This window comes from Terrapene carolina, unplaced genomic scaffold (assembly GCF_002925995.2).
Source record: "Terrapene carolina triunguis isolate 2854851 unplaced genomic scaffold, T_m_triunguis-2.0 Scaffold414, whole genome shotgun sequence".
Taxonomy (NCBI): domain Eukaryota; kingdom Metazoa; phylum Chordata; order Testudines; family Emydidae; genus Terrapene; species Terrapene triunguis.
Genome location: NW_020664765.1, coordinates 241,069 through 261,601, shown reverse-complemented (window position 1 = coordinate 261,601; position 20,533 = coordinate 241,069). Strand labels below are relative to the sequence as shown.

Here is a 20,533-nt window from a genome sequence, read left to right as displayed (position 1 = left end):
TACAAAACTGAGCAGAATAGATCTGACTGACCCTTTCATCAGCCTGCAGACTACAGGAAACATGATGAGCAACTAAGAAATATTCAAGGAAATATTTTATTGTACTTACTAGAAGGGATGGGTCTGAACCAAATCTCTACATCTGAACAGTAGATCTTTGGAGGGGATTAAAAATCCAGCTCTGACATCCAAATTTTGCAAAGGACCCATATCATAATAACAGGCTGAACAAAAATCTCAGATACAGAATTTGCTCTCCAAGTTTGAGCTGTTCAAAACTTCAGTTTGGATCTACATTTCACAAATAGTCCGTGTTTGTAAGAGGCCGAACCAAAAATTGAATACAAACAACTTTAAACTTTGGGGTGTTTAAATCCCTGATCTGGATGTAAATATTGTGATTTGGGGGCATCATAAAAACTTTGGAGAAAACAAAAAATCTGGTGAGCATAATGTTGCTAGTTTATGTAGCTGGGGTTCAAGCAAATTTAGATACACAATATGTGTATACACTTATCAATATGTGTACATGGATTCATCAGCAAAATGGTGTCTTCAAAATATTTATAGAGGCTGAGGTCAGATTCTTAGTGTCTCTCCTACAATTACTTACACTTGGCAACCAAGGCCACCACTGCTCCCAGTGACACCAGGCAGAAGATCCCCAGAATCTCTGCAATGATTCGCCAGGGAGGAGCTGGAACTGATGGGTCTGACAGGAAGAAAATGAGCATAAAGATGGGCAGAGCGAGCCTGTGTTCTGAGTATCTGTGTCAGACTGTAGTTAATATGGGCAGCAACTAGATCCCAGAGTCAGCTCCCACCTGGGCAGGTCTGAAAACCAGCTCCAGTATAACCGCCATTGATTACACACTCAATAACTCTGGCATCTACTGACAGTGATTGGAACAAACAGGTACTTCTAATTCCTGCTAGAACAGAGAATTCTGTGTTGTTACCCCTGTGTGAGAGCTACCTCCTTTCACCCCTGTCTAACCCATAAGGAGCTATCATAGCCCCAGCAACATGGCAGCAGGTGACAGATTACAGGAATCTTTAAACTTTACTATTTCAGAACATACTCTCAGGGCAGGTGAAAGAGGGGGAGGGGTTTGAAATAGAAAGTGGTGACTCAGCAGCCTGTCATATACAGTACCTTTGTTCTTGATGGTCTTTGGTCTCTGTATTCTCTGCTGCTTGGAAGGAGTGTGAAATTTCAGTTCTGTGTAGGTCACTTCCTGCTCGCTCATTTCTGGTGGGTTATAATGGTGGGAAGTTTAGGCTCTTTTTTAGTGGCCTAGTGTGAGTGATGGCGTTTGATGAAAAACTGATGAATCCATGGGATATTCATCAAAGCAACTCAGCTCTGTTCGGTGGTGAAGTGAATAGAAATGTTGACATAAGGCATTTTGTTCAATATATATATCTATATATCTGAACACCTCCTTCTGATGCCCGTCCATCTATGGTTATATAAACAATGAAATACTTTAAATCCAACTTTTCACTCTTCAGCACAACCCATCTTGGGAAATTTTTGTGATACTGCCACTAGATAAATCCAGTTGCTAAGGGGCTTACAGGAGACATTTGAGAGGAGATAGGATAAAAATCTGGAGCCGGAACAATTAAAACTCAGCCATGAGTTAATCTCAGAATATGTCTTCTTCTGACAGCACCTGTTACATACAGATATGCAGGCACCTCAGTATCAAAAGGGTGTCAACAATTTGAAGGTAAATCAGGAAATAATGAATAAATACAATCAGAGATTGGTTTATGTGGAAAGATTGAAAGAATTAAATGTGTGCAACTTCAACAAACATTGTGTGGCTGGGGATTTCATGAGTTATGCTACAGGTATTTGAAGAATTGAAATGGTAATGAAAGTGAGAAATTGTGTAAGGAGATCTGATAGTGTAATAACCTGAAAATGGGCACATAAAGGACATTTTCAGCTGATTATTAGGGAACATTAATGAATGAGGAGATCTGTTGTAAAGTTAAAAATCTACTAAAGGAAATGACAAATGCTTTTAAATCTGGACTAGATGGATGGATGGATTCTACCATTGCTTTGATGGACAAGTGTTCAGCTAGCACTGACAAGTTCTGGATTTATTTGTTTATATGGCTTCTCACATGGGAAACTAGTCAAATCCTGGATTTGCTAACCTGGTTGCATGTGTGTTCTTCATTCTGGTCTTGGTCATTGTGAAGGGTTCTGATATTCCATGACCTCAAAATCAGTCTGTGAATCTTTGCTTTATTTTGACCACTGAGTTGGATTACCAGCCAGGAGCGGTATCCTGACAAAAGGCAGGCTGTGTTTACTGTTACTTTTCAGTCCCCTTTTCCCAGACTGGGGAGAGAGCTCTGTGCCTAAAAAGGCTGCTCTGTCAGCTCAGGAGGATGCAAACTCCATATCTGCCCTCATCTGTGGAGAATGACCATCACCCTATGGCTGCCTTTGTGTAGAGTTGTGACTAAGGACTGCCAGGAGCATCCTCTGCCTGTCCCCATCACTAAGGCTACATTTATGTCATGGAAGTCATGAAATCTGTGACTTCCAGAGACCTCTGTGACATTTCTGCTTGAGCCCCAGGGGCTGCGGGGGTCTGGAGCTGGCAGCCAGTGGGGCCCTGGCAGGGTTCCAGCAACAGGCAACAGCAGGGACAGGGGGTTCCAATGACAGGTGTCAGACTCCTGAGGGGGCCCTCCTCGGGGTTTCAGCATTGGCCAACAGCCTCATGTGGGGGAAGGGGACGCCTCAGGTTGTATTTACTATTTATTATTAAAGATTATTGAAATCCTGGACTATCCAGATTAATCTTCCTCTCTTATTCTTTCCTTAGTATTTATAAGATTACAGTACATGTAAACTGCTTCATGACCTTTTTAACTCACTACTTCCTCATTGTTTAACTAAGCTGGTTTATATATACACACTTAATTAGTTCTTTTCAGATTTCTTCATACCCTATTTGTCAATCACTCCTTTTAATCACTGCTTTTTCCTTTTCTCTGAGTATTTGCCAATTCGTCTGCATCTCTCTGCTATCCTCCAGGTGCCCAGAATACAGAACACAGTGTTCTAGGTGTGGGGTCTCAGTTTTGTGACGAGATACCAATTTGTAGACAAATCTACTATTGCAAGCTCATATTGTTTGGTCCATTTTCACCCCTACATCTCTTGGCAGTGATGATTTTGGAATGTCTTTTCTTCCTTAAATTCCTGTGTTTCAGATGACTTTTCCCTAGCCACATTAACTTCTTTTTGTCCTGTTAAAATCTTACGTTTTTATTGCCTGCTAATATTTCTAGCCTCTCTAAGAACTTTTGAATTATTTCTCTGTTGTCAATGGTGTCTACAACCCCTTCCAATTTAATTACTTTGCTGTTTACCCACCCTTACGGCTTATTAATGAATATGACAGATAACCCCAGATTTAACAGATTGCTGTGATACCCCTCTAGACACTTCTGTCTCAGCTTCTTATTGTTATGGAAGGTGGTGCTGTTACACATAGTCTTTCAAGTTCCTTTTGTTACCATGACAGCAAGTTTTTAATCTTGGAAGAAACACCAGTGTTCTTGATTACACAAGGGTCTGGGTAGAGGGGGACTGTATGAGTGGCAGGAGAGTTTGCTCTCTGCTTAAACTCCTGAGTTCCTGTCTGGGAACTGGGCATTTTTGTTGGACTGAGATTACAGGAAGGAGGGATCGGCTTGCATGCTATGTGACAACCTCTGTTCCAGGACTGCTGTTTATGTGTCAATTAAGCAAGTTACACTTAGAATATACCCAGACTCTAGGTCACAAATTTTTCCTGTACTAGGAAACTGACATGCAAAGCCACTGATATCTGCTACCACTCAGCAGAAGGATGACATTGACGTCAGAAAGAGGAGACGCAATATACGGCTATTTATAATTTTTTACACCTTCAGACAATTTTCAGTACCAATGACATGTTCATATCCTAGCTAATGTGATTTTTTTCCAAGCATGTTTGCTTGAGACACTGAATCAAATACTTTACTAAACTCCAGCTATAGTACATCTATAGACTTCCTTGGCTGGTGCTGGTCTTGGAGATTTTATATATAAAAGTAAAAATAACTAAAACTGGAGCCAGATAACTTCCTCAATTTGAAAGTTGTTCAGATTCAGGATTTTAGCTTGAACCCAACTCAGAAAAGATTAATAGAGCACAGACCTAAAAACAGAAAACTATGCCACATGGACAACCCTAACAATGAATTCTTAAATACACCATGCCTACTGCTTGTACTGAACTTTAACAGAGAAGAAATAAAATCAAAGTTACACATCTATATAATCCCTTTTGGTGTAATAAAGCCACCATTTTCTGAATTAGGTCTATTTTATTTATGTACATTTATCTAATACTGTCACATTAAAAGCCCTGGAAGCATTTGGGTATGACACCTTAGTTTGTACCTGTAGGTCCTTAGGAAGAGGCTGGAGAGCTGGAATTGAACTTTCTGAGCTGTATTTGGTCTAGTCCCAGCAGAGAAATTGTGGCATCACCAGCAGACTGTCCTGTTAGAAGATGGACAGCATGACCCAAGAAAGGCAGATGTATTCGCTCTGCAATTTTCCGTCTCAGACTGCACAGGAAGTTTTCAAATTGAAGTGAGATGTTCTACACCAATCCAAATAGCTCAGAGCAAAGGGGCTTACATCTGTGAGAGTTAAAATGACACCACCTAAGGCTACAGGGTTAACTTCAAAATCTCGCTGCAACTAGTTAAATGCAGAATTTATTAAGCAACAATGCAGACTAAACAATCTGTGACACTTAATGTTCATATAGCCTGATCAAAAGCCCACAGAAGTCAATGGAAAGACTCTCATTGATATCCATGGGCTTTGGATCAGGCACATTTTACCTTACATTTTTTACCATCCAGGACAGGCCTTTTGCTATCTATTCTACAATCCCAAGTTTTACAACTCATAGGATACGTCTACTCTGCGCGCGCGCACACACACACACACACACACACACACACACACAAAACCTTGCAGCAGCCAATCTCAGAGGCCTGGATCAATTGAATCTGGGTCATGGGTCTAAAAATAGCACTGTGGATGTTCCCATACAGGCTGGAACCTGGGCTCTGAAACCTGGCGAGGCTTTTTTAGCTTCATAGTGTGAGCCCCGTGAGTCTGAGTCAGTTGACACACACTCTCAGATTCGCTGCCCCACTGCAGTGTAGATGGACCCATAGTCCCTGGACTGTAAAGAACTGAAGATCTCTCTGCACTTTTATCCTTTCAATTGTTCCTTATATTTTTCCGTTCCTCATTTGGGTACCCCTGGAATTAGGAAAGATATTGACAAATTAGTGGAAGTTCAGAGAAGAACAATGAAAATGATTAGGGGTCTAAAGGGATGGAATTCTGAGAAAAGATTAAAATAACTAAATATTAGAAGTGGTTGAAACTTGGAATTTCCATTCTGCAGGAAATCCTGATGTTCTGAAATTTATCCTTGTTTTGAATAAGAACAAAACCAAGACATTTCAAAATTTCTTATGAAATGAATTTTTTTGAGGAATTTTTTTTTATGTAGCTTGAAATGTTACATTTTGATAAAACTGAAACATTTTTTCCAGTTTCAAGTTTTTAAAATTTAAAATATAATATAAAACTAAATGAATTTTTAAATGAAAATTCACTTGGAAACAAACATTTGAAAAGCTTAATTTCTTTCTTTCTTTTTTTTTTTTTTTTTAAAATAAAATTTCAACAAAATTGATATGTTGCCCGGGGAAAGTTTTGATTTTGAGAAAAAGACATTTTCCCGTGGAAAATGTTTCAGGTCTACTAAATTAGCAAGATTGGCTAAGTGATGAATAAGTGGAGATATGAGAAGAGTGTACAAAGAGTTTAAAGTTGTGAATCCCGAGGAGGGGAAAGAATTATTTATGTGGGGACACTGAATTATGATTAAGAATAATGGGATGAAATGAATAAAGAAAAGCTTCAGGCTAGACATCAGAAAAAAAATCCTGACATTGAGGGTCTCTTAGATGGGAACTAGTCTTTCCAAGTGAAGTATCTGAAGGCCCAGTGCTGAAGCATTTAAAACAAGGACTGGGGAGAAAAACAATGAAAGCCAGAAAAACAATTACATCACCTGTAGCACCAACACCAGTCTTGTCAGCATATTCAGCCGTCTTTACCCAGACACTGCAATCCACCACCCCAGTGGGTAATAAACGAATGCCCTGAAGAATGAGAACCTTATAGTCCTGCTATCTTTTTCTCTAGCTGTAAATGCTGCTGTAACCCACAGGCTCATATTGCAGCAATTCTTTTTAAGTCTAATGTAAGGGAGAGAGCAGTGGGGAGGAGACATGGATTTTTGTTGAATCCTACATATCTCTAGTCTACACATATGCAGAGAGCAGGACAAGACACTTAGTTAGAAGGGCCCAACCCCAGAACCATCTAGAGGTGGTGGTGGGGAGGTATAGTAATCTCTGGGTATGTATGCTTAGTAACTGCCTCTGAAGTTGTGCAGAGAGTTTCCATTAAGGCCAAACTGTCTGCCAGGTTCCACACATCCACCAAGAGCAGAGTGGGGAAAATGGTATGAACAGAAGGAGCAAGAGACTGACCTGTGGCCTCAGCAGCTGAACCATGCAACACTAAGAAATATCTACTGAGAAAGCTGCATCCCAGAGCCTTGTGCCACTTTGGATCCAGATTACAGATGCCCCATCTTGCTCAAAGCTGAGGAGATGCCAACTGCTGATGCCAGAAGTGGAGTTGGCCATGAGGAGTTTCATGGAAAACTGTGGAGCTTCCATTGTCATCTGGTTCTGTGGAGTTCAAGTGACACATGCACTACTGATGGCACACTGCAGAGACTGAGAAGTCATCAGAGTGTATGCGTGTGTGCATGCTAAGGTGTGCAGCTGTCACTATAATTCATGTAACAGAAACAAAGTGAGGAATTTTGTGTGGGAAAACGCCAACTGAGTTACTGCTTACTAGTTTTGTATAAAGCAAAGTTTTAAAAGTATTCCAAAGGCTGGTTGCAGATGTTTGTATCGATATTAAATGTTCATCCTTAAGAAATTCTATGACACTCTCTCTCAGTGGTTTAAATCTGTGTAATCCTTTTTTTCTAAGTCCTGAAAAGACTGAGCTCTGGCCTATGCTTCAACAGACAGATGGGCTGAGGCGCAGATAAAAAGGGAGTGTATTAGTTACACATAATATTACCTCAGCACACTCCTAAACTGTTACACCTGATTCTCTCCTTATTTTGGTGCAAGTCAGGAATAAGTCCTTTGAATTCAGTGGAATTACTCCAGAGTAAAACCAATGTGAGAAGAGAATCAGATCCAAAATTGTCTCATCCTTGTTCTAATATTACTGAGCTAGTGGGGTTATTGCTTCACAATGTGTTACTCAGGAATATCCTGAAGCATTGAATTCCACAGGTTAATTTTACATTTTGTTAATGAAATACTGTAAATTGTAAATGGATAAAATTTACTATTTTTAATTTCATTGAGAATCCTCTGGTTCTATTACATCATAGGAGCAAGCTAAGAGATGCTTTTGAAGGGCTTCCCCTGTCCCATTCTTTGTTTTACACAACTCTATCACATCTCCTCTTAGTCTTCTTTTTAAAAAAATTTAAAGGGGATATCTAAGTATAGGTAATAATTGCTGAAGGGAGTAAATGTTAGAAAAAAGGGGAGTAAATGTTAAATCTATTTAGCTTGAAATATGAATCATGCCAGAGTATTTCCCTCCATTTGGGGAAAGTATTGTATCTAAAGGTTAACTGAGTAGAGTAGGAGTGAGTAAATGTAATAATTACTTGAGAACACTAGAGTAAGCCTGCTAAAGAAAGAGGAAAAGACACACAGTGTAACTGTAACATTTTGTGAATGAATAAAAAAAATCCAGTTCATGCTGCTTACTTCACTCCAAATTCAACAGTGAGATATCATCTTTAAAGGAGAAATATGTAATACTGTCCCATTATTTTCCTTTATGGAGTTTTTTAAACAAGTTTTAATTTCTGGTAGTCTGAGCCACTGTGCTGAAAATATAAATACAAAGATCATCAACAATATGTGTATTAACAAGAACTTTAGCTTTTTTAGCTGATGCTGCATTCACTAGGTGCTTAGACACAATTGTATACCTACATTACAGCTGGAATCAAACCTTGGTCTCCCACAAGGCAGTGCATGCTGCTAACCACCTAGGAACAGTATCAAACCTATCCCACATGAACAAAGGAAGGAGCATCTTTAATGGGTTCATGATTTAGGCCCATTGGCTGAGTCTGAGTGAAGACTATTCGGTGGGAAAGTGCAGCAGGAGGTTACTTGGAGGATTTCTCACAGATGCATGGGAAAGGAACTGCACAGCTGGAGGCCTGGAGGGCCCCCTTCCCCAGGACACCACAGTGCTGCACGGGGCTGTTAGAGGTGACCCTGCAAAAGACATAAAAGGAACACAGATGGGGTCAGGGAAGAATAGTGAAAGATTCCCTGCCAAAAGAGAAACAGGCTCATGTTTTACTCCACCCATATTCTGGTTAATGACTTCAGAGGGAGTTTTTTCCTGAGTAAACACTGAGTTAGGTGCTCAGGATCTGTCTTATGGACTTAAAAACAACTGAAAACCCCAAAACTAAAAATTGAATCAAACCAACTTTATATCGCTGAGTGTTGAGCCATCTTCCCAGGCCCAGCCAGAGCCACTGAGATTTGTCAATCCAATCCAGTGTTCTTCTGTATGGATCCCCAGGAACAGGTTCTACAAGGGGAAGAAGGACAGAAGGGACAAAGGAGTTGAACAGAATCATCCTGGGCAAAAACAGCAACATAATGTAAGGGAGTAAAATATTCCAACCTTTCAAAAAGACCACCGTGATTCCCGCCGACTAAGACCTGCTCTGTGCGCCAAGCAATTTCAGTCATATTCAGCCAGCAATTGAGTCATAGTACTTGTGGGAAAGACCCACAAGAATTGAGAATTTGGGAACTAGTGGTGATCCCAACTGGTGGTGAAGGGGAGCAAAGACCCCACACTTTCAGGGTGCATGTAGAGGAGCAGGAGCATGTCTCAGCACTCACTTGTGTCATTTTACATGTCTGTTAACTAGAAACAAAAGGGGCTAAACAATTCTTTACCAGATGTCATTCATCCCATAATCTTACAGGTCTCCATTTCTGATGCCTGTATTCCCATAATCATATGGGACTCTGCACTAAATGTCAGTCTCCCATAATCTCACAGGTAGAGTTGGTCCAAAGATGGTATTATTTTCTGTAGAAAATTTCTACTAAAATGGAAAATTCTGACTATCCATCGGTCATGAGGCAGGACTCACCCCTGTGGCGCCTCCTGCTGGTCGTCTAGGGAATTAGCTCTCCAACCTCTGGAGTGCCCTCTGCAGGCCAGTGTCCCACTGTCCTGCTGGGCCTGAGTCCCTCCTGTGCCCCAGTGCCCCTTTCAGGCCAGGGTGCTGCCCCCTGGCAGTACCCCCACAGATCTGGGTCTCCCCTCCCCAGGGAACCCCCACCCTCTATCCCCACCTCACCTCAGACTATGGCTACTGCCAGTCTCGATCTAGCCCCCATTCACTGGGTCAGACTGCAGTGTAAATGCCACTGATCACCAGCAAGGGGGGTTTGGACCTGCTGCCTCTGCCTACCCTTGGGTTGCCCCTCTGCAACCCCAGTACCCTTTCCGGCCTTTAACAAGGCCTTCAGCCTGGGGGGGGGGGAGTTCCAGGCTGGAGCTCCCCCAGCTCCTCTAGCTTTCCCCCAGCCCTGCTCCAGGTTAGGTACTCTGTTCAGCTCCCAGGCAGCCAGGCCCTTCTCCCTCAGTAAGCTAGAGAGAGACTCTGTCTGCTCCTTGCCCACTGCCCCCTTATAAGGTCCAGCTGGGCCCTGATTGGGGCATGGCCACAGCTGAGGCTGCTTCCCCAATCAGCCTTTCTCCAGCCACAGCCCTCCTCAGGGCTGCTTTTAACTCCTCTGGGCAGGAGCAGGGTGACCACTCGCTACACCATCTAAAACTCCAACCAACAGAAACTAGAAATATTTTGACAACAAGGAGTCTGGTGGCACCTTAAAGACTAACAGATTTATTTGGGCATAAGCTTTCATGGGTAAAAACCTCACTTCTTCAGACTCCTTGTTGTTTTTGTAGATACAGACTAACACGGCTACCCCCTGATACTAGAAATATTTTGATTTTCAGAAACTTAAAACTGAAAATTTTCAGATTAAAACCAAAACATTTCAGTCAAACTCCCAAAATTTTAAGTTTTGGGGTGTTCAATTTTCCAAAATCTAAAAATTGTGAGGAAAACAGACACTTGGTATGAAAATGGTCATTTAGTCAAAACACCCATTTTCTGTCAAAAAAGTTTTGATGGAAAATTTTCAACCAGCCCTACTTCAGAGCTCCAAACTATCACATCTGCCAATCGGATTGCTACAGATTTGGCGGCATTACTGTCATATACCTTTTCCTTGGTGTCACTGATTACCAAGAGCCCTGAGTCTTGGGCAGAACAGAAATTCCGGCTAGAATTCCAATCTCTCTTCACGTTGGAGAAGTAGTAACAGCTGTCTCTATATCGTACCCACTGGTCAGGGCATCCCGGACAGGAATGATCTGTAAAGGAACCATAAAATACTTATAATGGCTCAGGTCAGAGACTCTGTGTCTTTCCTGAAAATACTTACGCTTGATAGCCAAGGCCACTGAGACTCCTAACAATATCAGGCAGAAGATCCCCAGAATCACCGCAATGATCTTCCAGGGAGGAGCTGAAGCAGGGGAATCTAACAAGAAAACAGGAAACATAAATATGGGCAGAATGAGCCACTGCTCTGAGTATCTGAAGTCAGACAACACATGACCATATCTGAAAACCAAACAATATTTCCATTCACTAGATGCTAAGTAATTCTGGCAGCCAATGAGAGTGCTTGCAACAAATTTGTCTTGTCTGTCAGAGCCCTTCACCTGCAAACCACTCTGCTTCTGTGCTATGTGCTGCTTTTTATCTCCCCACTACTATGGTGTTGATTGATATAATAGAGGAACATTCTTATTTTAATATCCTTAAAATCTCTCTTGGGGCAGAGGAAGTAGTAAGTTGTTTAACTAAAGACAGTACAACAAAAGGCAGAATATCAGCTGCTTGATAATTTACTGTACCTTTGATTTCTGCATTTTCAGGTCTTTGATTCAACTGCTGCTTAGGAGGAGTGAGACATTTTGTATTCGTGTAGATCGCCTCTTTCTTTCTCATTTCTAGTGGGTTATAAGAGTGGAAATTTGAGACTGTATTTTGCTGCGCTAAGATAAGAAATTGCAAAATCTGATATGGATTTTTAACTCTCTGATATGGATCTGAACTTCCCCAAGGTTGATTGGCTTTTGGATCAAATTTTTCAGTTTGAGTCCCTCTCTCTAAAGACAAATCATAATACACTAGAACAGGAGAGAACTGTGTGTCACATGAGTTGCCCCCCAAAATAATGTCTTTACTATACATTTTTCTTGCTGCTTGTACTACACTGGACCACAGAAGAATTAAAAAGTTACACATTTATATAATCTCATTCATTGTAAGTATCATCACACCTTTCTGAATTTACAGCACAAGTGCATTTGACTTATGGCAGTGATATACTTCTCTAACGATAAAAGCACCAGAAGATTTGGCCAGGAAGGATATCTTTGCACCTGTAGATCCTTAGGAAGAAGCTGAAAATTTGGAACACATGTTTATGTGGTGTATCTGTCCTTGTCCTGTATTCCTAGAGAAGAAGTAACCTGAGTACACTTCTGAGTAACCTGATAGAAGCATGACAGTGGAGAAATGAAGAGTTATTAACTCTGCAATGAACAATACCAGTTGTAATGACACAGGAAATGTGTACAACTCTATCCCAACACAAACAATTCAGCGCAAAAGGGCTATCCTCTCAGAATTCAAATGACACTCATTATGCTCAGGATGTTAACTTCAGACTCTAGCTGGAACCATTTAAATCAGTGGAGGGCAAACTACAGCCTGTGGGCCGGATCTGACCCATCAGGGCTTTCAATGCAGCCTGCGGGATTGCCAGCCCCGTGGCGCAGTGGGTCTAAGGCAGACTCCCTGCCTGCTCTGGCCCCACACCACTCCCAGAAGCAGCTGGCACCACATCCCTGTGGCCCCTGGAGGGGGAGGGGCAGAGGACTCTGTGCACTGCCCTCACCTGCAGGCACCCCCCACTCTCGCAGCTCCAATTGGCCGGAACGGGGAACTGCAGCCAATAGGAGCTTTGGAGGTTGTACCCACAGGCAAGGGCAGCATGCGGTGGAGCCGCCTGCCCCACCCCACCCCCAGGAGCCATTGCTGGACATGCTGGCCACTTCTGGGAGCACCATGGGGCCAGGGCAGGCTGGGAGCCTGCCTTAGCCCCGCTGTGTGCTGCTGCCACCCTGGAGCCGCTTGAGATAAGCAGCGCTGCGCCGGAGCCTGCACCCCGAGGACTTCCTGTACCCTGCACCCCAATCCCCTGCCCTGAGCACCCTAACCCCCTGCCCTGTGCCCCCTCCTTCACTCCACACCCCCTCCTGCACCCCAACCCCCTTCCCTGAGCCCTCAACCCCTTCCCTGAGCCCCCTGCTGCACCCCAATCCCTTGCCCTGAGCCCCTTCCTGCATACTGCACCCCCTCCCACACCTCACACTCCCTCCTGCACCCCAACCCCCTGCCCCAACCCCAAAATTCATGGCCCTGCATGCAATTTCCCCACCCAGATGTGGCCCGAGGGCCAAAAAGTTTGCCCACCCCTGATTTAAATGGTGAAGTAATTAAGCTACTATATGAGACAAGAAAACAAGTTTGTATACAGCTCAATAGGCAGCTTCTGGGTGATTGTGCTTAAGTGACATTGTGATGAAATAGGAACCTCTCCCCCGTGTCCTATAGATAGGCTTGGAAGAATACTTTTTTTTTTTATAATTTCAATGGATAATATTTATCTTTATTTTTAAGTTTTTAAATTTTGATCAATTTAAATTCACAGTGGTGCAAAATTATGAGTTTTAAGCAATTTTTTTCCAATATTTTGAAATTGTTTCCATTTTGCAGCGTTTTAAATTGATCAGTTTTTCACTTTTACAAAATTGTCCATGAAATATTTTCTTAGACTCTTTTTTTAATTGAATTTTAAAATTTTGATTTTCTTTCTATCCTAGTTTTCCTTTTTGCCATAGAATGCAATGAAATGAATGATGTCCAGGGTTTTTTCCCTTCACTTTTTTCATGTTTTCCTTTTTCCTTATGTCACTTTGTAACTTTGCAAAACTTCTACAAATTTGGAAGAGCTGCAGTATGGTGTTTAATTTTTCCTTTTGCCATTCTGCAACTTTTCCATAGTTGAGGAAGTTTTCAAAAGCTAGAGTGGTCAAAGGAAAAAGGAACAGAAGAAAAAGGAAAATGTAGGGAAAAATCTAGACATGATACATTATATTGTATTCAGTGGCAAATCGGTAAAGAGGAGGATCAAGAGGGGAATATGAAAATATGAATATTTAAACATTTAAAAATTGTTTTTTCAATTAACAAATAGATGCTTAAAGAAAATCTTTCCCCAAAAATGTTACATTTTTTAAAAAGTCAATTTTTGTTGGAAACATTGCAAACAAAAAATGTCAACCAGCTCTCATAAAATCGCATTTAGCTCCTTTCATCCCAAAAGTTCTCACAGAGGTTTAAGACGTATTAACAAGGACCCATATACCCCTTGACAAGATGAGATTAAATTCTGCAGCAAGTTCCTTGGATTCTCCAGCATTCTGGTGCAGCAGACTGGACATTTCGTGGCAACTTCATTTACATTTAAAACATATTATAAATTTAAAAAAAATATCAAACAAGGAAAAAATTCACAGTGAGCAATTACTGGTTTTGTCTCAAGCTGAGTTTATGTACTCTTTCTCTTTATTGTTACATGAGAGAGATTGTCTGGCTGTCCTTTTATTAGAAGGTTGCAGCAGCCAACAGAGGAAATATGAATGTCTTTTGAAGGGGAAGTATATACTTTATACTTGGGGAAGTAGCTTACTCACATTACTCATAAGAATCCCTGCACCCTACCCAGAGCACTCAGAACAAGGAGACTTTTAGGCCTGGTCTACACTAACCCCCCAAGTCGAAGTAAGGTACGCAACTTCAGCTACGTGAATAACGTAGCTGAAGTCGACATACCTTACTTCGAACTTACCGCGGTTCAGACGCGGTCCACACGGGGCAGGCAGGCTCCCCCGTCGACTCCGCGGTACTCCTCTCGTTGAGATGGAGTACCGCAGTCGACGGCGAGCACTTCCTGGTTCGATTTATCACGTCCAGACCAGACGCGATAAATCGAACCCGGAAGTTCGATCCCCAGCCGCCGAACTAGCGGCTAAGTATAGACCAGCCCTTAGAGTTAAATACCAGTAAGTAACAAAGAGTAAAACTGTAATGTTTTACTTCCTCGTTACTTACTTGTGAACAAATATGAGTTAATGTTGAAGTTAAACATTACAGGTTTACTTCCAGATTAACTCATATTAGCAAATTTAATTGTTTACTCTATGTGTGTGTGTGTGTGTGTGTGTGTAGGTACAGACAATATAAAGCGGGGGGGGGAAGTCCCACAATTAGAGAGACAAGGTGGATGAGGTGTAGCTCGGAAGAGACAAGCTTCCGACCTACACAGAGCTCTTCTTCAGCTCTTTTACCAACAGAAGTTGGTTCAATAAAAGATATCACCTCACCCACCTAGTCTCTCTAACATCCTGGGACCAACATGGCTACAACAACACTGCCCAGTCCCATAATATTTAGAGGCTTTCTACTGTATTTTCTGCTTTCTTCACATTCTGAGCCTTCTCATACAAACAGCAGACCTCACTTTCACTCCTGCTCCCAACACAGCAGTTTACAGCTGTTTCTATGCTGCAGAGCTTTCACAGATTAACCAATGCTGCTAACCTGGTCACCCAATTTTACAGGAAACTGTCTGCAACCAAACATCAGTATCTGAGAAAAACAATTCTGGTAGTCCCACTCTTCACCTCCCAAACACACAGGCTGTTTCTCCACCAGAGAATGGAACTGTTTGTTATTTAAAAAGTAGAATAGACATGGTTTAAGCACAAATGATTCAGTGTCACCTCACTTCCCATGGTGATTAATATTAAGAATCATAGCAAATTTGCCCTGCATCCATGCAACCACTGTTATAAACCCATTCCAGTCACAGTGCTCTCTGAGTACCTATCCAATAGTTCCCAGTTCAACTCTCAGAAGCAATGTAGAAAATATCATTTAAAATTGACATTTTGAAATGAGAAAATTCATTTCACTTAAATTATTAATTAGAAACATGTTTTTCTTTTGCTCTTCTTGATGAAAAATAAAACGAATTCATAAATTTGACCATTTCCAGCTCTGTGAGTGACTGCAGATTAAGCCTATTACTTCTTGTCCTACCTTTGGTGGACAGGGAAAACAATTGATCCTCATCCTCATTACAACAGCCCTTAACATATTTGAAGACTGTTATCAGGTTCCCAAGACTAAACAGGCCCATTTTTTTTACCCTTTCATCATAGGTCAGGTTTTCTAAACATTTTATCAATTTTGTTGCTCGCCTCTGGACTCCAATTTGTCCACATCTTTCTTATAGTGTGTTGCCGCAAAGCAGACACATTACTCCACCTTAGGCCTCACCAGGGCAGAGTATAGTGAAACAATTACCCCCCGTGCCTTACATATGACACTCCTGTTAATACATCCCAGAATGACATCTGCTTTTCTGCTGTGGTGTGACACTGTTGATTCATATTAAATTTGTGATCTGCTGTAACTTCTAGATCCTTTTCTGCAGTAGTACTGCCTAGCCAGTTATGTCCCATTTGATTTTTCCTTCCTAAATGTAGTACTTATTTCAACATAACTATCTTAGTTTCCTGAAGGTGTCTAATCGCTCTGCAATCTAAGAGCTGTGGTATATAACAATGCCAAATCATTTTAGTAATAAGAGAACATTTTTGGAGAAGCATATAAATATCTCAAAGGAATGATGAATGAAGTCAAGGGAGATCTAGAGAAAGCAGTAGAATTTTATCTATGTAGCGCAGATTATTTTTCAATCCCTACTGACGCTGGGCACTGACTGAGATGAGGGATCATTTGGATCATATTGGACTCTGACTCACGTTAATTGAAATATTTTTGACCTCAGTATCTTGGGACATCCTATGTCCCTTGGCTTCAAAATCAGACACTACATAAAAATTCCTGGATGTGCCCGGGGTCTTTAGACTCATAGACTTTAAGGGCAGAAGGCACCATTGTGATCATCTAGTCTGACCTGCACATTACAGGCCACAGAACCTCACCCATCCACTCCTGTAATAGACCCCTAACCTCTGACCAAGTTACTGAAGTCCTCAAATCATGATTTAAAGACTTCAAATTACTAAGAATTCACCATTTACACTAGTTTAAACCTGCAGGTGATCCGCGCCCCATGCTGCAGAGGAAGGCAAAATCCCCCAGGCCAATCTGACCTGGGGGAAAATTCCTTTCCAACCCCAAATATGGCGAGCAGTTAGACCTTGAGCATGTGGGCAAGACCTATCAGGCAGATACCTGGGAAAGAATTCTCTGTAGTAACTCAGAGTCCTCCCCATCTAGTGTCCTGTCTCCGGACATTGGGGATTTTTGCTACTGGCAGTTGCCGATGGGCCACATGCCGTTGTAGGCAGTCCTGTCATACCATCCCCTCCATAAACTTATCAAGCTCAGACTTTTAGGTCTGTAGAGAGAGCTGCTGCCTCCCCACATGCAGGACCTGTAGATCTTATCACAGGTTAATCACAGTGAAAAGTTGTCAGTGGGTTTATGAAATTCAGTGCAAGAACAATAGCAAATCATAACTAGCTTCCCAACTTTGCTCTTTCATGCAGGTATGGATATCAGGTAGGGTAATGTGGTAACAAGTCCTGATGAACTGAAACGTCTCTGTGGTTCAGAAATCAAATTGGCCAGATCAGTCACATTGTTCATTTTCTCCAAGAATATTGGCTATAGATTTCATGTTGACAACATTCCCCACACGCCCCTCCTTTAACCCATTTTGGACATGTGCATGCCCAAAGGCAGAAATTCAGGCACCTAGGGAAATTTTATTGTAAAAACGTAGACATTGAGTGATTTTAGGTGCTTGCGGGATTTGTACATCACAGTGGAGCTAAAACTAAGATTTAAGCACCTAAAATACGGTCTTAGGTGCCTGACTCCCTTTCAGCATTCTGCCCTTATTACCTATTAAATTCCATTGTTTCAGATTATTTTTTCCCAAATGTAGTATTTTTCACTTTGTCCAGCTTGATTCTTATTTTATTACCTGTCAATATTTCTCACTTCTCTAGGGTGACTTATATTATTTCACTGTCCTTAGTGATATTCTCAGCACTTACCCCATTTAATAATTCATTATTGTGTTATTTACTCACTTTTACAGATTATGCATAAATATGTTAAGTAAATGCAGCCCAACACAGTCCTATGTGGTACCCCTTCGCAAGATCATATGTTGTCATTTTCCTTCTCCCCTTGCTTACAACCTTCAACAGTTTTCAGGTGAAATTTCTTGATTCATAGGCAAACCAATGTAAACTGTTTTCTCAAGCATGTTTTCTTGAGAGTCTATATCAAATGTTTTCCTACTATCCCTATATGTTCCTTCTACCACCTTCCTTGTCAGTTGCTGAACTTGTAGATTTTGCCTTTAAGGGTAAAATAATTAAAGATGGGGTGAGATGATTTCCTGAAAGTTCAAAATTGTGAGACCCAGGAATTTAGATCACACTCATCTCTATATCAAATTAATGTTACTCTAAGGTGGAGGAGATCACAGACTATAAACAAAGGACTATATGTCACAGAGACTCTCACAACTATACATCTTTAAATACATATTCCATAAAGAGAAAAAAATAAAATCAAAGTTACATGTCTATATAATATCTTTCATAGAAACACTTTCACTCATTTCTTGAATTAGAAAACACAAATACATTTTACCAACATTAATGTTCTACTCTAATAATAAAAGCTTTATATGTATTTGGCCATGATACCTTTTTCTGTACCTGTAGTTATTTATGAAGAGGCTGGAGAGCGAGGGTAGATAATTTGTGCTCAATCTTTTCTGGTCCCGTATATATGAATCCGCAAGGGAGAAAAGATGATATTTCACTCTGGCTGTCCTGATAGAAGATCAACCATGCAAGCCAAAAGACAATGGCTTATTTACTTCATGATGTTCCAGCTGAAACCGCACAGGAAGGTTATTGGCTGTTAATTTGAAAAGACCTCCCTCGATGCAAAGTGCTCACTGAAGATAGTTCATTGCTGGAAGTGCCTGATTCTTTCCTGACACAAATGTAAATCAGGTGTAATTTCATTGAAATCAGTGTAAATGAGAGGAGATTCAGGTCTAATTCTTGTTTTAATCTCAGGGTATGTCTACACTACAGGATTAATCCGAATTTAGATAATTCGAATTTGGGAAACAGGTTGTATAAATTCGATTGTGCGCGGCCACACTAAGCACCTTAATTCGGTTTTTAACCACATTAATTCGGTGGTGTGCGGCCACACTACCCCATTAACTTAAACACAGTAATTCGGTGGTGTGCGGCCACACTAACCCTAATTCGAATTAACAAAATCGATTTAGGCGTTACTCCGCTCGTCGAGGTGGAGTACAGAAATCGATTTTAAGTGCCCTTTAATTCGAATTAACTGGCTCTGTAGTGTGGACGGGGTGAAGGGTTAATTCGGATTAACGCAGCTAAATCCGAATTAAAGTCCTAGTGTAGACCAGGCCTCAATGAACGTGTGGGCTTTCTTCTCAGCAGCAGGTTACCAAGGAATATCATGGAGTTTGGAGTTCCACAGGTTAATTTATGTCACATCAATGGAATATTTCATTCTAGCCATTTACAATGTACTGAATTTTTAATTTCACTCTGAACTACTATGTTTTCTTGTTTCGAAGGAAAGGGTAAATAGAATCTTCTGAATGGCCTCCCCTGTCTCATTCACTGTTTTATAACCCTTTATCACATCTTCTCTTAGACTTCTCTTTTTAAAAACATGATGGGGAAAATACACAAGTATAGTTAATAATGATTGAAGGAGACTTAAAAAAAGAAAGACTGCTGAACCTGTTTAGCCTGAAATATGAGTTATATCAGATTATTTCCCTCAATATAGGCATATTAGTATATTAATTGATTCCAATACCATCTGGGTCTCAGCTGTGTATCAATGTAATACCTGCTGGACAAATGTGTGTAGCTGCACTCCCTAGAAGTGTAGCTCATTTCACAATCTCTGCCAGTATTTTTCTCCAGAGTCCCCAATCTGTCCACATTACCAGCCTGTACAGCACTTTCATCTGCAGTAGCATCCTAGGCCCAGTGCACTGTTTGCACTTCTCCTATTAGAGAATGAGTCAATCAGATAGCTGAAGATTCCTTCTCACTAGGTTACAGTAATAACCTGCTCAAAAGTAACCAGGTGGATAATCTTCCTATCCCAGTTTGGATAAGAAAGGTTGAGGATTTACTGACAGACTGGTCAGTGCAACCTATTTAACATCTCCTGTGACACTCCCAGACCTGAAGAAGAGCTCTGTGTGGCTCGCAAGCTTCCCTCTCTCACCAACAGAAGTTGGTCCAATAAAAGATATTACCTCACCCAACTTGTCTCTCATAGACACCCAGGCCCTGGTCCTCAAAGATAGGAGAAGCACTCAAAAATAACCAGAGCTTCAAATTCAATAGGGCCAGTTTAAGGACAGCCTCCTACACAATAAGGAGCCAATGTAAACAATGTAATGAAAGATGAAATATGATCCCAACTTCTCAAACCAGTAAGCAGAACTACAGGTGCATTGAGAACAAATTCAGAGCTAGGGAGAAGCCCTGCTATGAACTCTTATGCTTACAAGGATAGAGTTTGTTGTTGTCATAATAGGATAAGTAAGGGTGCACATGTACAAACTACAAAACTGTGTGTTGGGGAGAGGGAAACCCATTTTTGTACCATATTTAATAAAAGGATGTCCATGATATGGTCTAACGTGATGCAAAAGTTCTTAACCTCATCTGTGAATGATCCCCGTTGCAATATGTGGTATGACAGAGGAAGCAAAAGCATAAGGAAAACCTGCCCACCAGCAAGAATTCCATCTGTCCATCTTTCCAGGGTTGAAGACAAAGTGTCTCTGATACAAGCATCTGGGAAGGCCCCGAGGCCTAAGCCTGAGCTGTCAGAATCCACTGTGAGGAATTTGTCCAATACTGCAATTCCAGCACCCTGTGCTTGGGACAAAGCTGTCCTTGCTCCACAAGATGGTCCCACTGCTCATGATCCAGGCACCTCAC

General features: G+C 41.3%; 1 protein-coding gene across 1 annotated transcript in view; it reads right to left on the bottom strand.

Annotated features, from left to right (window-relative positions):
• Positions 1-8,384: 8,384 nt before the first annotated feature.
• LOC112101683 (killer cell lectin-like receptor subfamily G member 1) overlaps positions 8,385-20,533 on the bottom strand; it is a 40,459-nt gene continuing 28,310 nt past the window's right edge. Inside the window, exons 3-7 of the mRNA XM_029912993.1 lie at positions 11,243-11,383; positions 10,765-10,863; positions 10,542-10,693; positions 8,718-8,821; positions 8,385-8,496 (exon numbers count right to left, since the gene is read on the bottom strand). Of these exons, the coding sequence (XP_029768853.1) occupies positions 8,385-8,496; positions 8,718-8,821; positions 10,542-10,693; positions 10,765-10,863; positions 11,243-11,383 (608 nt within the window). The remainder of the gene's footprint in view (positions 8,497-8,717; positions 8,822-10,541; positions 10,694-10,764; positions 10,864-11,242; positions 11,384-20,533) is intronic.